The sequence below is a fragment of the Coregonus lavaretus genome (assembly GCF_964263955.1).
Source record: "Coregonus lavaretus genome assembly, contig: HAP1_SCAFFOLD_352, whole genome shotgun sequence".
NCBI lineage: Eukaryota > Metazoa > Chordata > Actinopteri > Salmoniformes > Salmonidae > Coregonus > Coregonus lavaretus.
The window spans coordinates 188,425-210,793 of record NW_028164143.1 but is presented as its reverse complement, the minus strand read 5'-3'; the positions used below and the strand labels follow the sequence as shown (position 1 = coordinate 210,793).

General features: G+C 46.4%; 1 protein-coding gene and 1 long non-coding RNA gene across 2 annotated transcripts; both read left to right on the top strand.

Moving 5' to 3' along the window:
- Positions 1-2,040: 2,040 nt before the first annotated feature.
- Positions 2,041-20,444, top strand: LOC311117429 (2-hydroxyacyl-CoA lyase 1-like; the record flags this gene model as incomplete). Its single annotated transcript, XM_084192363.1, has 10 exons — positions 2,041-2,055; positions 2,962-3,049; positions 10,359-10,434; positions 10,593-10,665; positions 10,854-10,931; positions 11,108-11,202; positions 11,502-11,614; positions 12,414-12,549; positions 12,897-13,002; positions 20,361-20,444. Coding segments are annotated over 10 exons (864 nt in total), but the record flags the coding sequence as incomplete, so codon positions are not given.
- Positions 14,151-14,657, top strand: LOC311117428. The gene is made up of 2 exons (XR_014611627.1): positions 14,151-14,387; positions 14,475-14,657. It is a non-coding gene; the product is annotated as an uncharacterized lncRNA (long non-coding RNA).
- Positions 20,445-22,369: the final 1,925 nt, after the last annotated feature.

Sequence of the window (22,369 nt, the reverse complement as noted above, 5' to 3'; positions counted from 1 at the left end):
GCTGTGACATATACTGCTGCGCTGGATAAAACCGACACTTGTGGGAAACTGTCGGAAATCCTATCTGTCCATGTTTCCTCAGAGAATATTGAGGAGGCATCCTCTGATCTCTTTGGTGGAATTATTTCCGACCTGCTTGAGGTATATGAGGTCAATAAGGCCTCCAAGCGTACGAAATCAGGTCGCAAAATGTTCTGGGTGGAAGTGAGTTCAGGTTCCCAGAAGATTTATACCAAAACCCTGGACAAACTAAGGAAGCTGTTCACCTCCCACCATCTCACTGAGGGAAAAAATACTCCTGTGCAAATCGAGCTTTCTGCAACTGGACTACTTGTAACTGAGGCCACTGTGCAGGAATCTCCTGTAACTGAGGCCACTTTGGCAGTGTCTCCTGTACAGAAGACAGACAGTAAGACCCCTTCTAAGTCCTCAGCCTCAGCCTACCAGCTCACCCTCGACACCTGCACTAAAGGGGTAATCAAACAGGTGATCTCGGTGCTGAGGGTGGACACTTCAAAGGAAAACTGCTCCGCTTCCGTTGGGGAGAGCACGTCAAATTCATCCTTCGACTTCAACCAGAAGTTGGACTCGATAATTTCGAAATTGGAGGACCTCACCATTTCGAGTGATGTGACGTCAGCCGAGATTGCCACACTCACGCGATCTCTTAGTGCAGCCAGCAGAACCTCTAACATTTCTATCCAGAGCTTTCACAGTGCTGAGTTCCGAGCTAAGGCCAAACACATTGTGAATGAGACCATTCTCAGAGCTGCTAGCAAAGCCAGCCATTCTTTGCTACAGAGCATGCCTAGCACCACCTTCTCACACCATGCGGTTTCTACAGCCGAAGATATAGTAAATATTATCATGCAAGACCTTGAAAGTGTATCCCAGTACACTGTGGACGACGCAGACTCCTTCCCACTAGGAGAGAAAAAGCTGGAGTTCCAGCTCAAACCCAGAGTTGTCTTTGACAACTTATTGGATGCTGCTCAAACCATGTACCACAGAGTAAAGGATAGACTGAACATCTTTTTCTCTTTTCCACCAGTGTCAGTCACCACAGCCAAATATGTGCTGGACTCCACCCCTGTGGAGACACTCAGACGTTCTAAGTCCGCTGACACTGCTCTTGTTGAGGACAGGAGCCGCCCTCCGTCTGTGAGAAGTGAGAAGCCTTTGTCAAAAGTCTGTTTGGCTAAAAGGTCTAAAACCCTTCTGTCTTCGAGTGGCTCTTCAACAGACCACCATGTAATTGACACATGCAGTGAGGATGTCACTCTGCCCACCAGGAGTATGTCAGTTGTGAGCAACAACAGTTTGAAGAGAGCCTCTCCTCTCCACGGCAGTGGATTGAGTGAAAGTTGCAAACCTCTTGTGGCTCTAAAAGACGTAACAGTGGCAGTCAGCCAAGAAGGCTTTAGCAAAACTGCAAAGAAGACGCTCAGCTTGATCCTAAATGTGATCAAGTGTAGAGTGGCCAACTCTGAGAGTTCATCTGTTGGGCAGATTGCAAGTGAGGAGTGTCTGATAGCCACTAACATGTTAGACTCTGTACTGGAGAGCCTTGACCAGTTGCCTGACATGAGCGCTGCCGATGAGATCACAAGGACAGAATCCCATACCTCTATCGCAATGGACGAGACAGGTTCACGGTCAATGCTTGTGAGCCAACAAGAAATAAACATATCTGACACCAATATCATAGTGAAAACTATAATGGACACATTGAAGACGGACGACCCAGAGATGACTTCAGCAGAAGAACATCTGGATAGGCTCCTGTCAGTTGAAGCCCTTCAAGGTGCATCTGGCAACCTGATCGCAAAGGTCCATGGTCTCATTCAGGAGATAACCATAAACCGTCAGCTTCAATCCATGGTTGGCCACAGAAGCCTCTCTCAACCAGCGCTGCCTAAACCAGCCCTGAGGAAGCTGTCAAAGGACGATGCCTCAGAGCTCATTTACAACTTTGCCCAGACTTCTGTTAGGAGACTCCTGGGGCAGTGTATGGGAAGGCCTTTGCCACCATCAGCTGAAATGGTTTTGGATCAGGTCATCAAGTTGATGACAGACGTGGTGATGGACAGCCTGACTTATGTGTCCAAGTCTACAATGGAGGATGGTAAGTGAAAGTACCTCTTTTCATCTGCATAGGACTTAATTGTAACATGATGCTCAATACATTGCGTTTTATGATGTAAAATTCACTGGTTGTGTCCAAAATGGCACCTTCTTCCATATTTAGTGCACTACTTTTGACCAGACCCTATGGGTCCTGGTCAAAAGTAGTGCACTATAAAGTGAAGAGAATGCCATTTGGGATGCAGTGACTGACTTCAATGGCTGCGTCCTCTTCTCCCAGTTATTGTACACAGGTCGGTCACACTAGCGTGCTCTTCTCACTCAGACACCAGCAATGCCACAAGTGACATCACTCATGGTGTTGTAGCTGACCTTAATGCTACTGAGGAATTCCCTGCCAGGAGCCTTAGCCCGGCTGATGTAAAGGCTGACGGCATGGCCCGCCTTCCCTCTGCCAGAGGGGAAGAGACTAAGAAGAACAGGAAGTGGCGTTTCCTACCGAAAATGCATAAGTTTCCAAAGATCATGATTAAGGTAGGGTGCTCTGTGTTTTGAGATTACATCTGTAAGGCAGGGCTGAATTTTACCCTACAGATTCACTACACCCCTATTGTCTCTCAGCATTAGAACAAAACTGTTGTCATTGTCTTTAGGAGGTTGAGTGAGGACGCTGTAATGCAATCCTAATACACATGGGAGAGAGTCAATGGCTATGTCCCAAATGGCACCCTATTCCCTATATAGTGCACTACTTTTTACCAGCGCTCTATGGGCCCTTTTCAAAAGTAGTGCCTTACGTAGCGAATAGGGTGCATTTTGGGATGCACACTCTGTATTTTACACAGGCTCAGTTGTCCTGATGTGTTTTGTCAACAGCTGTTCAAGACAAAAGGGGAACCGAAGAGCCACCCTAAACAGGATGCACTGCCTACCAAACGTCTCAGAGAGACTCATATTTCACAGGGTAAGTGATAAGCATCGATAATGTCATATTGATGTATCACCCTATGACAAGCTTGTTAAAACAGTGACAACAGATACAGGCAGACCGACGGACAGACAGGCAGACGGACAGGCAGGCAGACAGACAGACAGGCAGGCAGGCAGGCAGGCAGGCAGACGGACAGGCAGACAGACAGACAGACAGACAGACAGACAGACAGACAGACAGACAGACAGGCAGACGGACAGGCAGGCAGACGGACAGGCAGGCAGACAGGCAGACAGACAGACAGGCAGACAGACGGACAGGCAGACGGACGGGCAGGCAGACAGACAGACAGGCAGGCAGGCAGACGGACAGGCAGGCAGACGGACAGGCAGGCAGACGGACAGACACAAACACACACATTCATTTTCTGATTATGAAATGTTCTTATGACAGATGCTGAGTGTGAGGTTCCAGAGGTTCCATCCACTTCCCCTCCCAAGGAGGACCTGACAACCACACCGGCCCCTGCTCCCCAGGAGTCCCAGTCCCGTAAACGCCCACTCATAGTCAGGGTGTTACACGCTCTCTCCAGAGCCATCTCCAAACCATTCAGAGGAGCTTCTGGGAAGAAGAATTAGCCAAATGCCTGATTTTATTAATATTATATTTTAATCAGAGCCTTTATTTAATAAAACATTACTGCATTGATTTCTGTCTATAGTAGTCTTCATGTATGTGCAAGATAACGGTAAAGTACTTCAAATCACATAGTCAAAAGTATTCATAGTGAAGTACCGTTTATGATTATTGATTGTGGAAATACACATAATACAGAAAAGTTGTTGTCACATACAAAGACAGACATAAAGGAGAACTCCGTAGACCAGTCACATTCTCAAGCCATAACTAAATCCATGAATGGATCTCCTATAAGATGACAGGAGAACATTTGTAACACTTTCTATGAATCCAGGCTCTGTCGCAGCCGGCCGCGACCGGGAGACTCATGGGCGGCGCACAATTGGCCCAGCATCGTCCAGGGTAGGGGAGGGAATGGCCGGCAGGGATGTAGCTCAGTTGATAGAGCATGGCGTTTGCAACGCCAGGGGAGTGGGTTCGTTTCCCACGGGGGGCCAGTAAAAAAAAATATATACATATATATATTTATTCACTAACTGTAAGTCGCTCTGGATAAGAGCGTCTGCTAAATGACACACAAAAAAAAAAAAAAAAAAAAAAGCCTATATCTATAATGCATACACTCAAGTCATTTACATTTACATTTACATTTTAGTCATTTAGCAGACGCTCTTATCCAGAGCGACTTACAGTTAGTGAATACATAGATATATATATATTTTTTTATACTGGCCCCCAGTGGGAATCGAACCCACAACCCTGGCGTTGTGACCACTGCGCCACTCAGGAGTATTTACATTTTACATTTTAGTCATTTAGCAGAAGCTCTTATCCAGAGCGACTTACAGTTAGTGAGTGCATACATTCTTTTATTTGTTTATTTTATTTTTATTCTTTTTTTATATATATATATATATTTTTTTCATACTGCCCCCCCGTGGGTATCGAACCCACAACCCTGGGGTTCATACTGTCATACACTCATAATGACTTAATTGAGTTAAGTGTTAAGTTAAGTGCAGTTATAAACACATAATGAGGGCTTATTATGTATTTCTTGCAATAAAAAAAGAAAAATGCTACTAGTTTATTAAATATTCATGACTGCTATTGCACGGCTCATGTCCACACTTCTGTACAATAGGGGGCAGTAATGCACCATAACGTTGGATGCCAACTGTCTATAAACCCCACTGAAGAAGAAAAAGCTACTCATGTAATGCATGCTGGAAAGCAGACAAAAACTAATGATTTGCAAGAGATCTAAACACGATTTATAAGCTACTGAACAACAAGTCCAAGAAAGCATTGCTAACCGCGTTTGCACTTTGAACAGATTTCTCGACAATAATAATGGAAGATGTGACTGGGGCTCAGCTCATTGCAGAGGCACTAAAAGCTCAGGTGAAGTGTGTGCAATTTATATAAAACAGTGTTATACTGTGTAACCGTGTTGCTAAGAATATATTAGTCGCTGATCATGTCCTTGGCAGTGAGAATGTAGCACTACGAGTTGTGAAAGTGTGCCATAGGTCATTGCACTGGTATAGCTAACTATTAATATTGTTGTAGAAAAACATTTAGATGTTTATGTGGAATAGCATATGTTAACATAGTGAGTTTTTGTCCTGGGTCCGCCTGGGTCCTGCAGTCGGTGAAAAGCAATTGCACTGCCTGCATCTCAGAACTGCGGCTGCCTTGATCTCATGAGGTTATCGTTGCCCGCGTGTGCATGACGTCAGAGAAAGTCGGGATCAAGTCGGACACAAATCTAACCAGCATGCATTGGGCGGTGATCGCTGGTAATCGATTCTGCGCAGACCTGGCTCATCTCAAATGGGCCTCTTGTCTATGATCTGTCGGCATGGTTATACTGGCCTGTGGCCTTGTTGGAGGCCTTGATGATATCGGAGGGGGGCTCCCATTTGAAGCAGGGCTCCAGATTGGCCATCTTTATGGTCATTATTGAGGACAGGGTGCCATCCAATGCTAGGCTGTTTCTTCTCTTGGTTTTGTTCAGTCCCACAACTGAAAACACCCTCTCAGCATCTGCGTTTGCATGGGGCAACACCAGGACAAGCTTGGCGACGGCAGCAAGCCTCTCGAATTCTTTGGCTCCTGTCACCTATGGAAAATGCACCAAAACACAATGGAAAAACATACCTTGATTTTTTATTGATTAATACTGTGAATATACTGTAGGTTGATCCATTAACAAAGTTCAGATAAAAACATGCATAATTTGAAACATGCATGACACATATATGCATGCAACAATTTTAAGCAACAGATGTAGCCAAGCCACACCTGCCAAAAGAAAAGACAAAAAAGGAAAAAAAAATTACATTATGCTTCCGGGTTGCCATTTCAGCCCAGAAGCTTTCCATTTCAGTTTAGTCCTGCAGGGATATCATTGGCATGGTCTGATAATTTAGAAACTCCTCACCCAGAAGGTCATGCTCCTCTGGCCAATGGTATGGGAGGAGATGGGGAAACCTATTTATGAAAGTAGAGTTACAAGTTGTTACGTTTTAGGTATATAGTCATCAACCAGCAGCAGTTCATACACATCTTTGAGGAGAAGCCACATAAGAATATCTCATGTGCAGTTTAGGAGTGAACACACCTCATCATAAAACACAGGGTATTTTAGCTAAGATGAAAGACAATAATTAGAGAAAAAAAACGAACCTTTCAACAAAGTACAGGACATCTTCGATGTCACTTTCAGCCCTCTGCCGTACATCTACAAATTGTGCGTGCTTGATCAGTGGCTCTTCCAGTGGCAGCTTCTTAAGTGCATAGTCCACAGCACTTGTCAGGAAACACAACACAGCTTCATGGAATGAATCCACCTGCTGTGGTGTGATGTCACCCTCGTCGAGTAATCTGTTAATTTTAGCCCTGGTTGTGAACCCAATACAGCATATCGGTATAATGTACAAGGCTAAATATCACATATCACAGTGTTTGATCATAATAATAGTCAAATACTAACCTGGTAAATGGTTTGCCTTTTCTTCAAAGGCAATTTCACAAGGCTCCTCATGGCACTGCAGAGCTGCTGGAACCATAAACTTGGAACATAGCTTGCGTACGAATTTCACCATCTATAACAGACATTTACAAAAATAGTAGGTGAAACCTGTTTTAGAGGACCCCTGCAGATATCAGCAAGAAACACAGAATGGAAAAAAACTGCAAAATCCAATCCCACCTCATCATGTAACAAAAATATTGATGACTGCTCTCTCTGAAGCAGCAAGTTGAAAGAAGTGAAAGTTGGTACGGTGGCTTGGAAGAACAGCAGGTACACTTCTGTCATGGGGACAGTGAATGTCTGCACAAGTCTCTTGAACCTGGCCTGATTTTCATCTTGAATCAATCAATAAATAACACAAAACAAGAGGTTGTCATTAATACAAGTATGTGACTAACAATCCATGTAGTTGCTGCATAATGAAATTGAAAATTGATGACCATACTAGCAGATTTGTAGTAGCTGGCCAGAGGTTCATACAGCCTCAGGATCCTGGTCACACAACGTTCAAGGCTTAGCCAACGGACCGAGATATGCAGGAGGACCTCCATGTACTCCGCTTCATGGAGCTCACAAAACTCTGTTTTAGACATTAAATCCATATCATATATTTTCTACAGCTCAGCATTTCAGTATTACACTTAATAGTATCAAACATGCATACCTGACAGGTATCCTTTCCGATTTGTGCTACCCTTGAACCAGTAACCGATGTCCACTACCATATCCTCCAAATCAAAACCGGACACCTGCAATGCATAAATCAATCGTAACGCATTCAGTCAATGCATGTAATTAGGATACAAATAAAAAGTTACATGTAAAGATAAATCAGGCCTTAACTCACTTTAAAAAATCTTTAAAAAATCCCACTCCTGCAGCTTTGGCGGTGTTATGTGCCACATGACAAGGACAACCATGAATATAGGTGTTGGAATGCTTCTGGAGCACCCTAGAGGCAATGGAATTACGTGGTCCAATGTTCACAGCTGCATTGTAAACTGAGAGACCAAAGCAGTTCTCCCAAGGGATGCCATGCTCCTCTATGGTGGAGTTAATTTTGGTGAAGATCTCACTTGCTGGCCCACATCTCCTCCCACTTGTTGTGCACATATTTAAGAACTGGTGGACAACTTTGCTGCCCATGAAGACCCGGACAGTAAGCGGGTTCATCTTTTCCACTCCTATAATGACAAGTTAGAATCATACAGATGTTCATGTTATTAGATGTTTAAAAATACACAAAGCACATGTTTTGCAGATGAGAAAAATCTCAAATAGTTTGTGAAATACCAGTGTCATTCGACCCATCCGTAACAAGGGTATACGGGGCTTTTTTCATCTCCTTCACAAGCTCCTGTGTGAAATATGGTGCGAGTGCTTCATTGGTAATGCAGGATGACTTAGTCCTGGCACACCTGTACTCCTGCGCTGTCTTCGAATCTCCGAAACATTATTTTAGGAGAGGCCCCAGGTGGTCCGCAAAGGCTAGGGGGACGTTGTGAACTACCAACCCAGCTGTCATTTTGACCTCAGCCCTTCTTGTCTGTAAGAAATAAAAAATTATTAATCCTCCCAAAATACCATAGTTTATTTAAAATAGACGCCTGCGATAATAGGGCACAGGTAAAAAACACATTCAGCAACTAAGATCTCAAATTAAGAAAACTGGACTGTACTACACTGAAATACAAACCACAAATTAGTCAAAACTATCAACCATGACTTTACCGTGATCAACTAGAACACAAAACTCTTGATTGAACCTTGACAGAATCATTACACATATCATACCTTAACCTCTTGTGCAGACATACCCCCAACAGATGGAACGGCCATTGCATATTGGGATATTGTGGCTGTGGACAGGAGAGCTCGTTGCTTATCTTGGTGGCCTTTTGCTTTTTATATGGCGCACTACATCTGTCACACCCTGGTGGCAACATGAGTTTTCAATACGGCAGACTGCACACCAGTAGTGCATGTTGAGGCTCCCTCTGGTAATAAATGGCCATGAAGAGGTCCACTCATTTTTGAAAATGGATCTATATGTTGCTGCTCCAGCCAGAGCACGACTCTTCTGGCCCTGCTGTTGGATTGGGGGGGTCTCTTCTTTCTGTCCCTCTGTGTCTTCTTCCATCTGCCCTGTTGGTTGTTCTATTTGTCCTGTCTGTTGCTCCTCTGCATGTGCGTCAATCTGTCCTGTCTGTTGCTCCTCTGCTTGTTTGTCAGTCTGTCCTGTCTCCTGCTCTCTCTGTCCTTTGTGTTGCTCCTCTGTCTGTTGTCCTGTCGTTTCTATCAATCGTTCTGGCTGTTCTGTCAGTGTGTTTGTCTGTCTTTTCTCACTTGGCTGGTTCTTTAAATAAAATAAAAGGTTTCGCTTTTGTCCTGGCAAAGGTCTCTTACGGGACATCTTTGAAACCTTAAACAATTAAAATGGTCATGTTGGTTTAATAACTCTACTCTCAGTTACAAAAACATACCTACTTCTATTGCACACATTTCCTGTATTTATGTTAAATTCTTTGGAATACATCTTACCTGTTCGAAATCAGCTGAGTTTACATTCACCACACTAAATCATGTTCACACGCACAAACAAATAATTTATTTCAAGATTTAAAGTTTAAGAGAGTGAGTATTCAATTGGACGACATTTCATTGTTACATACCTAGTCTCAGCTCAGCTTCTTATCAGACTTCTTCAGGGCGGCAGGTAGCTTAGTGGGTAAGAGCGTTGTGCCAGTAACCGAAAGGTTGCTGGTTCTAATCCCCGAGCCGACTAGGTGAAAAATCTGTCGATGTGCCCTTGAGCAAGGCACTTAACCCTAATTGCTCCTGTAAGTCGCTCTGGATAAGAGCGTCTGCTAAATGACAAAAAAAAAAAAAAGGTAGTGACCTGCTCATCTTATGTTGACTTTCACGGCAATGGTATCTCTTCTTCTGTCGCTAACTTCGGGGTGCAGCACATATGGTTCATTGGCGCTCATCAGCGCCATCTACCGTCGGGGAGTTTGAAAAAAGGAACGAACGAGTCTCTGCCGATTTTTTTTGCTTGAGAAATTGGATGTGTGGCGTGAGTGCGTGTGAAAACAGGCAAAAACGTGTGTCACACAGCGAAAGCGTGAGAGTTGGCAGCTCTGTGTTAACACCCTTGTTGATGCATGCCAATGTGTGTGTCAATGCAAAGAAAATCTAAACTACATTGTAACAATTCATATACAATTCAGAATGAAAATGTATGCACTCACTAACTGTAAGTCGCTCTGGATAAGAGCGTCTGCTAAATGACTAAAAATGTTTTAAAAAATGTAAATATACTGTATCTACATGTATCTCTCTACAGAATGTAGAATATATGTTTGGAATAGTTGGTGTTCCAGTCATTGAAGTAGCTATGGCAGCTCAAGCCTCAGGAATCAAGTATGTGGGAATGCGCAATGAACAAGCCCTAAGCCACCTTTTTATTACTAAACCAGCTCTCCCCAAATCATGTGATATTAACTACCCTTACATAGACTACAGGAGCGTGTAGTGTGTGAGGGTCAGTTTCATAGCTTTTTTGCATTGCTAATTATGTCTGCCTGTCTGTCTGACCCTTTGTGTGTCTGTCTGCCTGTCTTCCTGTCTTTCCCTCTGTCTGTCTGTTCCTCTCCAGTCCAGGTGCATGTCTGGTTGTGTCTGGACCGGGACTCATCCATTCACTTGGTGCAATGGCCAATGCTAACATGAACTGCTGGTATGCTAGAACTCCACAAACAGAAGACCCTACTACTCATGTTCAGTGGCCTTTCAAAAGAAGGGATGCTATCCGCACACTGCAAAAAATGATCTGAGGACTCCAAACTATCTCAGCTTGTCAGTTGATGTCATTGTGTGATACCTCTCTCTCTGTAGGCCTGTGATTGTTATTGGAGGCTCCTCTGATCAAAACCAAGAGACCACTGGGGCGTTTCAAGAGTTTCCACAGGTACCGATTCAACCATGACATTTCTGACTATTGAACATTAGGGGATGGTATCCCGGGACACAGATTAAGCCTAGTCATGACCTAAAAAGCAAACTCAATAGAGAATCTCTGTCTGGGAAACTGGCCCTAGCAGTTTAATTGCTGAAAGAGGAAATCATTTGTTATTTGTGGTCCTCTTTCTCTGTCAGGTGGAGGCATGCAGATTGTACAGTAAGTTCTCTGCTAGGTCTAGCAGTCTGGATATGATCTCCTCAGTGGTAGAGAAGGTATACAGTCTACTCTGACTCCCTCTGTGTAGTCCTCTTCATATCATTTGGTATCACCTGCAATTGTCTGTTTTCTGACCTCTAATTTTCCAGCTTAGCAAGGTACCTTAACTGCTTCATAAGAGCACAGCACAGCCTTAATTGATCTGAATGGAAGGGTGTTTGGTCTGTCTAAGGCAGCACGCACTAGCATGTATGGACGTCCAGGTGCTGTATACGTAGACATATCTGGGGACATGGTCAATGCTAAATTGGACAGGAGCAGAGCCAGGTTAGTGGCCATCACTGTCTTTCATCCATTTAAAATGTATACTAATGCGTTACTGTTGAATATGTATACCTCTGAATTCACATCACCGTAGTCATTTTTATTTTATTTTGTTATACCTTTTAACGTCTGAAGTGAACCAGAAATTAAATTACTTAGAAAATATAGCACTATATCAAAATATTCTCATCAGAGAATAGCAATAAGCCTCGATAGACCTTCATGATGTATTTACATATGCAATACAGTTGCTAGGTAACATGTTTAATGTTTGACCTATTATTTATTATTTCCTTTGTCAGAGAGGTGCCCTGTAGTCCACCTCCTCCTGTGAGTATGGCTGACCATATGGCGATCACAGAAGCACTGGCGGTCCTGAAAGGAGCCAAACGGCCTTTACTCATCATTGGCAAATGTAGGCATTGCTTTTTTAATAGCCAGATAATCTGGGGGAAACAGAACTAAAATGTTGCATAATTGCGTCAGATACTTGGTTAAGGTCTGGGGAGATGTTAAGAGAAAGATACTAACGCCACTTGCGAAGTTTCCACCCCCCTAAACGGAAACTCTCTGCAAGTTTCAGGCAAGTTTATGGGCCAAATGTCCCCTACCCTTCTGAAATTGAAAAGATGCGAGTACCTGCGAAATCGGGATTTGTCCAAATGATTAGTGGTGAAAAATCAGCGTACCGGAACAAAGTTGTCACATCCCAGTCTGTTGACAGACGCTACTTCCAGTTATGTTACGTGCGTCTGTCCAGGAGAGATCAATAGCCAGGTGAGACGCACTGTAACACATATAGCACTGTACCACAGCCGGGGCGGCAAGTAGCTTAGTGGTTAAGAGCGTTGTGCCAGTAACCGAAAGGTCGCTGGTTCTAATCCCCGAGCCGACTAGGTGAAAAATATGTTGATGTGCCCTTGAGTAAGGCACTTAACCCTAATTGCTCATGTAAGTCGCTCTGGATAAGAGCGTCAGCTAAATGACTAAAATGTAAATGTACCACGGTTCAGTCGAAAATAGGGCCACGTTCAGTCGACAAATGTTGTTGACATGATTTCTCATTCTACCTGTCCGAGAGGCACGTTCGTTCTACATGCTATATTTCTATCTGAACGTTGCACAACGTTTTGCTCAGCTGAATGCATCCCAGTTGTGAAGGCCAGTCTGTTGAAATCCGTGTGGCAGTGCCCTCTGTCTGTGTCCCTCTGCAGGTGCAGCCCATGGAAGAGCAGAGGGGGCTCTGAAGGAGCTGGTGGAGGGGTGTGACCTGCCCTTCCTGCCCACCCCCATGGGTAAAGGGGTGCTGCCTGACGATCACCCCAACTGTGTTGCTGCTGCCCGCTCCAGGTCAGCCTCTCCTTCTCTCAGCTGGCATCATATTCATGTACAGACCATTGACTGTATAAGTAGGACCAATAATTTCCCTGACCATTTGAACGGACCACGAAACTCCTGAAATCCCTATCTATAACTAGTCTCTCCTGGCCAGGTCATGTCAATGTAAACTGGTGTCAATCAAACAACTACACTACTCCTATAACTAGCCTCTTTTCATTACATTTTGTTTTGTCCCTGCTCTCCTCCTCCTCTCTTCCTATCCTCCTCCTCCTCTCTTCCTATCCTCCTCCTCCTCTCTTCCTCCTCCTCCTCCTCTTCCTATCCTCCTGGTTCTATGGTCTTGGTGGGGACTGCAGAGCTCTGCTCCAGTCTGATGTTGTGGTCCTACTTGGTGCCAGACTCAACTGGATCCTGCACTTTGGCCTTCCCCCCAGGTTTGACACCCAAGTAAAGGTCATCCAGCTAGGTCAAAGGTCACCAGTAGGGTTTCTTTTTTTTCCTTCTTTTTTTCGGATTTTCTTCTTATTCCGTTCTGATTTCTGGAATCTTCCAACAGGGATTTCTGGGAATTTTGGGAAAGTAACTGTAATTTTGCAACCCTAGTCACAGGTCATTTCATAGTGAACTACATTTCATTGTAACCAGGTATAAAGGTATTTGACTTAGTCTATTGGATTTAGTCTATCAATTATATAGCTTCTCTATAAGTCTTTGTGGTCTCTCCAAATAATGTCATGGCTGTCTTAGTGCTGTACAGTACATCTATATTTAAGCAATAAGGCCCGAGGGGGTGTGGTATATGGCCAATATACCACGTCTAGGGGCTGTTCTTAAGCACGATGCAACGCGGAGTGCCTCGATACAGCCCTTAGCCGTGGTATATTGGCCCTATACCACAAACCCCAGAGGTGCCTTATTGCTATTATAAACTGGTTACCAACGTAATTCGAACAGTCAAAATACATTTCAAATCAAATCAAATCAAATTTTATTGGCCACATGCGCGGAAATACAACAGGTGCAGACATTACAGTGAAATGCTTACTTACAGCCCTTAACCAACAGTGCATTTATTTTTAACAAAAAAGTAAAAATAAAACAACAACAAAAAAAGTGTTGAGAAAAAAAGAGCAGAAGTAAAATAAAAGAAGAGTAGGGAGGCTATATATACAGGGGGGTACCGGTGCAGAGTCAATGTGCGGGGGCACCGGCTAGTTGAGGTAGTTGAAGTAATATGTACATGTGGGTAGAGTTAAAGTGACTATGCATAAATAATTAACAGAGTAGCAGCAGCGTAAAAGGATGGGGTGGGGGGGCAGTGCAAATAGTCCGGGTAGCCATGATTAGCTGTTCAGGAGTCTTAAGGCTTGGGGGTAGAAGCTGTTGAGAAGTCTTTTGGACCTAGACTTGGCACTCCGGTACCGCTTGCCGTGCGGTAGCAGAGAGAACAGTCTATGACTAGGGTGGCTGGAGTCTTTGACAATTTTGAGGGCCTTCCTCTGACACCGCCTGGTATAGAGGTCCTGGATGGCAGGAAACTTGGCCCCAGTGATGTACTGGGCCGTACGCTGTTATGTGGGCAGCTTGTCTCTCCCTTTTCTGTTTCCCTTCCTCCTTGTTTTGTCCCCTCTGTGTCTGTTGTATCTGTATGTGTGTTTGTCCCCTTTATGTGGGTGTGTCTGGAGTGGATCAGGGGGCGGGCTCAGGATCTGCCTCTCCTGTGCAGCTGCGGGTTGTTTCCAGTGATTCCTGCCTACGCAGCTGCATCCTATTCTCTAATCATCCTGCACTACTAATTCCGGGGCATGGCTCTCCACCGGCGCCAGATCGTTGTTCTTACCAGAGCGGTAACTTGGCTCACCAGTAAAGTATTTTGTCTTTGTCTTCAGCCTGGCTCTCCACTCTCCTTAACCTGTCGTTTGTTTTGTCTTTAGTTTCGGACATACCTCCCAACCTGCCTGCCTTCCTGCCTGTCGGTCTGCCTGCCTGCCTGCCTGCCTGCCTGCCTGCCTCAGCCTCTCCTTCCTCCGGAGCCGACTAGCCCACTCTGTTCCTTTACTTCAGTGGTTTTTGGACTAAGACAATTTTTACTTTTATTAAATATTTTGTTTCTTCCACTCCCTTTGTCGTGTTTGTTTCTCTGAGTGCTGGGTTGAACCATAGCCTAACAGAACGATCTGGCCATGGACCCAACAGAGAGACAGCACGGGGCAAACGAAGACAGCTTCCAACAAGCTATCCAGGCTCAAGGAACGTTGCTAGGACAGCATGACCAACTGATTCGGACTCTTTTGGAAAATAATCATCAACTGCTGAACCAGGTGACTCAGTTAACTACACAAGTCTCTAATTTGTCTGTTATCAGTTCTCCATCTCTCTCTGACCCCCAGTTTGATGCACCCCAAGTTGGTTCCTCGGACATGATGCAGGCTTCGTTCCATCGGGAACCCCCTGTCACGTCGCCTGAACCGTTCCATGGAGAATTGGACAAGTGCCGGGGATTTTTGCTTCAGTGTGACTTGATTTTTCGGCAGAGACCACTGTCATTTTCTACTGATTCCTCTAAGGTACATTATGTTCTGGGGTTGTTAAGAGGGAGAGCTCTGGTTTGGGCTGAGGCTGTGTGCTCAAATCAAACTTTGACTGGATTGACTTTCGCTGATTTTTCTGCTAAATTGAAGACAGTTTTTGACCATCCTGACCATGTGGGTAATTCCTCCAAGATACTTTTTAATTTGAGGCAGGGTTCTAACAGTGTGGCTGAGTACTCTATTGAGTTCTGGACTTTGGCAGCGGACTCCAAGTGGAACAATGTGGCACTTCAAGGAGCATTTCTAAACGGGTTGAATGAAGCCATTAAGGATGAACTGGCTGCTCGTGACGAGCCACATGATTTACATTCTCTCGTTTCCCTGTCCATTAAGCTAGACAACCGGTTGCGGGAAAGGCGTCGGGAGAGAGGCGGTCGGCCGCATCTAGGAGGACGAGTTCCCCAGCCTTCAACCACTCGAGTCTCGCCTCCCCGGAGCCGGCAGCTTCTTGTTCCTGATTCCATCCCGAGCACAGAGGAGGAACCTATGCAAGTGGGTCGAGCTCGACTACCTCCAGCAGAGCGGCAACGGCGCCTCCAGGCGGGTGAGTGCCTGTACTGTGGAGACGCCACACACATTCTGGCTACATGCCCTAAGCGGCCAAAAGACAAGGCTCGCTCGTAACGGTGGGTCTACTTGCGAGCCCAGAGTTAGATCCTGAACCCATCATTCCCCGATTACAAGTACCTGTAACCTTACGTTTCCAGAGTCATTCCCTGCCACTCTCAGCTCTCATAGACTCAGGTGCAGAAGACAACTTTATTAGCCACCAGTTCGTTACACAAGCTCGTATCCCCTTGGAGCCACTACCTACCCCCATTCGGGTTACAGCCCTTGATGGGCGCCTCCTCGCGGAGATTACTCATCAAACCACCCCCGTTTCCCTAGTGATTTCTGGCAATCATTGTGAAAGCATTCAGCTAAGAGTTATGTCTGGCTCAGCTACCTCCCTAATCCTTGGCTTCCCCTGGTTGGCTCTTCACAACCCACAAATTGATTGGACACGTCACACCATTCTCAGTTGGAGCACTAACTGCCATTCTGAGTGCCTTAGGTCAGCGGTTCCCCCCACTAAGTGTAACCCAACTCATCCCTCAGCTCCTCTTGATCTGTCATCTGTCCCCAAAGAATACCATGACTTAGCGGAGGTTTTCAGTAAGGACAAGGCTCTGTCTCTACCACCACATAGGCCTTATGATTGCCCTATTGAACTGCTTCCTGGTGCTCCCTTGCCCTCTAGTCGCTTATACAATCTGTCCCGACCGGAAAGAGAGGCAATGGAGCAGTACATTGGTGATTCTCTGGTCTCGGGCATAATCCGTCCCTCGTCGTCTCCTTTGGGTGCAGGTTTCTTTTTCGTGGAAAAGAAGGACAAGTCGTTACGCCCCTGTATCGATTTCAGGGGTTTAAACAACATAACTGTTAAAAACAAGTATCCCCTTCCACTCATCAACTCTGCTTTTGAACCTCTGCATGGCGCCACAGTTTTCTCCAAGCTTGACCTGCGGAACGCATACCATCTTGTGCGGATCAAACCCGGGGACGAGTGGAAGACCGCTTTCAACACTCCACTGGGACATTTTGAGTATTTGGTCATGCCCTTTGGGCTCTCAAACGCCCCTGCTGTTTTCCAAGCTATGGTGAACGATGTTCTTAGGGATTTTTTGAACCGTTTTGTCTTTGTATACCTGGATGATATTCTTGTTTTTTCCAAGTCACCCGAGGAGCATGAGTCACACGTCCGTCAAGTCCTTCAACGGCTCTTGGAAAACAAGCTCTACGTCAAAGCAGAGAAGTGTGAGTTCCACAAACAGTCTACATCGTTCCTTGGTTTCATCATTGAGAGCGGGCAGGTGAAGGCGGACCCCGAGAAGATCCGGGCAGTGACGGAATGGCCCATACCCACCACCCGTAAGCAACTTCAACGATTTTTGGGCTTTGCTAACTTCTACCGTAGGTTCATTAAGGGTTTTAGTAAAGTGGTGGCACCCCTTACTAGACTCACATCCCCAAAGGTCCCTTTTCTGTGGTCCCCTGAGGCGGAGCAGGCGGTAGGGATTTTGAAGGAACTGTTTTCCACCTCCCCTGTGTTGATACACCCCAATACCTCTCTGCAGTTTGTTGTGGAGGTGGACGCGTCGGGCTCAGGTGTGGGAGCCGTCCTCTCCCAGCGCTCCCCCACTGACCAAAAGCTTCACCCCTGTGCTTTTTTCTCCAAAAAATTGTCACCCACAGAACGGAATTACGACGTTGGAAACCGAGAACTGCTGGCGGTCAAGCTAGCACTGGAAGAATGGCGGCACTGGCTGGATGGAGCTGAACTGCCATTTGTGGTCTGGACAGACCACAAGAACTTGGCTTACATCCAAGCCACTAAGAGACTCAACTCACGCCAAGCCAGATGGGCCCTGTTTTTTAGTAGGTTTAACTTTATTCTTACATACAGACCGGGGTCAAGAAATGTTAAACCAGATGCTTTGTCCCGCCAGTTTGCTGACCCTTCGGAGACCAGCGAGCCTGAGGCAGTCCTGCCTTCCTCATGCGTCGTGGCGGCTGTTCAGTGGGAGATCGAGTCTCTTGTGAAGACTGCACTTGCCACGGACCCGGGACCGGGTGATGGACCTCCCAACCTACTCTTTGTTCCCGAGACGGTCCGGTCTCAGGTGTTGCAGTGGATTCACACCTCCCGTTTTGCTGGTCACCCTGGGATGAGACGCACGTTGACGCTGCTTAGGAGACATTTTTGGTGGCCTTCAATGGAAACTGACGTTCGGGCTTTTGTGGCAGCCTGTTCAACCTGTGCTCAGGGCAAAGCCTCCCATCAGTCCCCTTCGGGGCTGCTGCTACCCCTCCCAGTTCCCAGCCGTCCCTGGTCCCACATAGCCATGGATTTTGTCACCGGCCTACCCAAGTCTGAAGGTAATGATACTATACTTACCATTGTGGACAGATTCTCTAAATCTGTTCACTATATAGCATTACCAAAATTACCGTCTGCCAGTGAGACAGCGGACCTCCTAGTCCAACATGTATTCCGTCCCCATGGAATACCTGTGGACATCGTATCTGATAGAGGCCCACAGTTTACTTCCCGTGTTTGGAAGGTTTTCTGTTCTGCTTTGGGTGCTTCCGTTAGTCTGTCCTCAGGGTTTCATCCCCAGACCAACGGTCAAACAGAAAGAGCCAATCAAGACCTCGAAGCAACCCTTCGTTGTGTGGCTGCTCAACATCCATCATCCTGGGCCAAACATCTGCCTTGGATAGAGTACGCCCACAACTCCCTCACCACCTCTGCCACTGGTCTTTCACCCTTCGAAGTTACCATGGGTTATCAACCCCCTCTGTTTCCTGCTCAGGAGAAGGAATTGGCTGTTCCTTCGGTTCAGGAGAACCTCCGCCGCTGCCAGAGAGTGTGGCGCGATGCTCGGGAAGCGTTGCTTCGGACCACCGACAGGAACAAGAGGACAGCGGATAGGAGCAGGACTCCCGCACCTGTGTTTCATCCTGGTCAAGAGGTTTGGCTGTCGTCTAAGAACGTACCTCTTCGTACCAAATCACGCAAGCTGTCTCCTCGGTACCTGGGTCCGTTTGTGGTGGAGTCCATCATTAACCCCGCTGCGGTTCGTTTGAAGTTGCCTTCAGCCATGAAGATACACCCTACTTTCCACGTCTCCCAACTGAAACCTGTGTCCTCCAGCCTTTTGTGTCCGCCGGCTGTTCCACCTCCACCTGTTCGTCTCATTGACGACCATCCGGCCTACACCGTCAGTAGGCTACTGGACTCTCGGAGGCGGGGTAGGGGTCTCCAATACCTAGTCGATTGGGAAGGTTATGGACCAGAGGAGAGGTCTTGGGTCCCTAAGCGTTTTGTGTTGGATCCTCAGTTGATCACGGACTTCCATCACGACAACCCTGACAGACCTGGTGGGTCGCCAGGTGGCGACCATTGAGGGGGGGGTACTGTTATGTGGGCAGCTTGTCTCTCCCTTTTCTGTTTCCCTTCCTCCTTGTTTTGTCCCCTCTGTGTCTGTTGTATCTGTATGTGTGTTTGTCCCCTTTATGTGGGTGTGTCTGGAGTGGATCAGGGGGCGGGCTCAGGATCTGCCTCTCCTGTGCAGCTGCGGGTTGTTTCCAGTGATTCCTGCCTACGCAGCTGCATCCTATTCTCTAATCATCCTGCACTACTAATTCCGGGGCATGGCTCTCCACCGGCGCCAGATCGTTGTTCTTACCAGAGCGGTAACTTGGCTCACCAGTAAAGTATTTTGTCTTTGTCTTCAGCCTGGCTCTCCACTCTCCTTAACCTGTCGTTTGTTTTGTCTTTAGTTTCGGACATACCTCCCAACCTGCCTGCCTTCCTGCCTGCCTGCCTGCCTGCCTGCCTGCCTGCCTCAGCCTCTCCTTCCTCCGGAGCCGACTAGCCCACTCTGTTCCTTTACTTCAGTGGTTTTTGGACTAAGACAATTTTTACTTTTATTAAATATTTTGTTTCTTCCACTCCCTTTGTCGTGTTTGTTTCTCTGAGTGCTGGGTTGAACCATAGCCTAACAGTACGCACTACCCTCTGTAGTGCCTTGCGGTCGGAGGCCAAGCAGTTGCCATACCAGGCGGTGATGCAACCAGTCAGGATGCTCTCGATGGTGCAGCTGTATAATTTTTTGAGGATCTGAGGACCCATGCCAAATCTTTTCAATCTCCTGAGGGGGAATAGGCTTTGTCGTGCCCTCTTCACGACTGTCTTGGTGTGTTTGGACCATGATAGTTCGTTGGTGATGTGGACACCAAGGAACTTGAAGCTCTCAACCTGTTCCACTACAGCCCCGTCGATGAGAATGGGGGCGTGCTCAGTCCTCTTTTTTTTCCTGTAGTCCACAATCATCTCCTTTGTCTTGGTCACGTTGAGGGAGAGGTTGTTATCCTGGCACCACACGGCCAGGTCTCTGACCTCCTCCCTCAACGTGACCCATGTTATACGGTCAGATATACCACAGCTTTCAGCCAATCAGCATTCAGGGCTCGAGTCACCCGGTTTATAAAAGGGAACGTGTGTGTGTCAGCCTTAGCATTATGTGGTGCTGCCTGGTTATTTCTGTTGTGTTTAGCTTGAGGTTTGGCCACTCCTCCAGCTGCTGTTACATGTGTCACGCACGGCGCTCTTCCTGTCGTGTCGTTGCTGGTATGTTGTAGTAACGTTCCACATACGTTATTTATGTCAAGGTCAATGTCAAGGTTGATCTGTGTGCTGAGGAGATGGGGAACAACGTGCAACCTGCTGCTGCTCTCCTGGGGGACATCAATACTATTGTCAAGCAGGTAACACAACACAGTCCTGGGGGACTGGAGATCCTGGTTTGAATCCAGGCTCTGTCGTAGCCGGCCGCGACCGGGAGACCCATGGGGCGGCGCACAATTGGACCAGCGTCGCCTAGGGTAGTGGAGGGAATGGCCGGCTCAGTTCGTAGAGCATGGTGTTTGCAACGCCAGGGTTGTGGGTTCGATTCCCACGGGGGGTATGACATTTTTTTATAACGTATGCACTAACTGTAAGTCGCTCTGGATAAGAGCGTCTGCTAAATGAGGGCAATGTGGGGCATTCTTATTTTTCCTCCACTGATGATGATATCCAATCTGTTTATTCTTACTTTTGTGAGTCAGTACCCAAGAACAACACAGTCATTTTTCAGAACACAATGAGAATTACTCAGAATGACAGTTTGTTTTACACCACTGTGCTAGTACAGGATAAAGTTGAGCTGAAGGGGATGTTAGATAGTGAGTCCATGGCTACTACTCTGCGCGCAGATATTGTACCTCGGTTGAGGGAGGCAGGAGTGGTAGAGGGGAACTTTCTAGCTCCTTCAGACATCATCCTGGTGGGTTGTGGTGGGAACAAACTAGCCCAGTGGGCATGTGTGACTTAAAAATGCAACTTTATGGCTTCTGTTATGTAGTCCCAGTGCTTATTGTTGATGGGCAGGTTGATGAACTCATTGTGGGAACTAATGTGTTGAAGTCTCTGATTAGACAGTGAGTTTCTATGTGCTCACGCAGGTGCCCGAGAGCTGTGGCTGCACCAAGGGCTAAGCTATTGTGTGTTGTCTCTTCGTGTACAGGTATGTCATTTATTTTGTCAGAATTATGTTGTATATCATTTTACTTGTATTGTATAGTGTGTTGTTAGGCACTGAATGTGTGCATGCAGCACCTGTTCTCTTTTGCCTGACCTTCAACTAGCAAGGTGCCCGAGAGCTGTGGCTGCACCAAGAGCTAACATATTGTGTGTTGTCTCTTCGTGTGCAGGTCGAATAAAAATTATCCAACCATCAGAATTCCAGTTGTGGCAGTGTCCTAATTACGTGACCTGCCGACTGGTCAGCTCAAGCCGACCGCCGGAGCTGTGCATGTGGATGAGGTGCACGACCTGCGCATGTGAATTTGTTGATGGCTTACTGTAAGTGAATATATACTGTAAACAGTGAAAGTGAATGTAGCATATTCATTAGATACAGGTATTCGTGCTTATTTGTATGTTTTGGATGAATTTGTTTATTGCATTTATTTTTTTTGGTATTTGAATGCACTAAATTACATTGTATTTTAGTGCTCTGTTGAGCCATGGAAGATTCTCAAATCCATAAGACGTGTTATGCTGGGGATTTTAGTGTGGGTAGAGGGAGGGGTGTCCTTCCATTTACACCAATTGTACAGTCAGCTCCTGGGAGTAGAGCGTTTGCTAGTCCTGAGTTTGCAAGCACTGGGAGGGGTAGGCTGTTTGTTCCACCTGACCAGGGTATCCCACCTCTGTCTTTTGAAGTACCATCATCCACAGTACTCGGTGATAATGGGATGCCTCCGAGTCAGCTTAGTGACCTTATTAAGCAGATTGGTTCAGAGATAGGAGAATCTATCAGAGCGAGTTTACTGCAGCCTGGGGTTTCAAGTCTTTCTCCTGCCCGTCCCCCTCACCAACCCCAGCAGTTTCCCCTGCCTGAGCAGTGTGGGTCAACCTTTATTGATGCGTCCAAGCTGAATCTGGTTGTGAAGTCAGATGTTAGTGCTCCACCTCTTTTTAGGGGTGATGGCTCAGATAAGTACTCTGTCCTGGAGTGGGAGGAGTTAATGGAAGTCTACCTAGAGAAGAGGGGTTACACTGGGTCTGGGAATGTTGGGGAGGTGATGTCTAGGCTCATGGGGAGGGCACGGGATGTGACCAAAGTCTGGAAGCGTAACAACCTTGT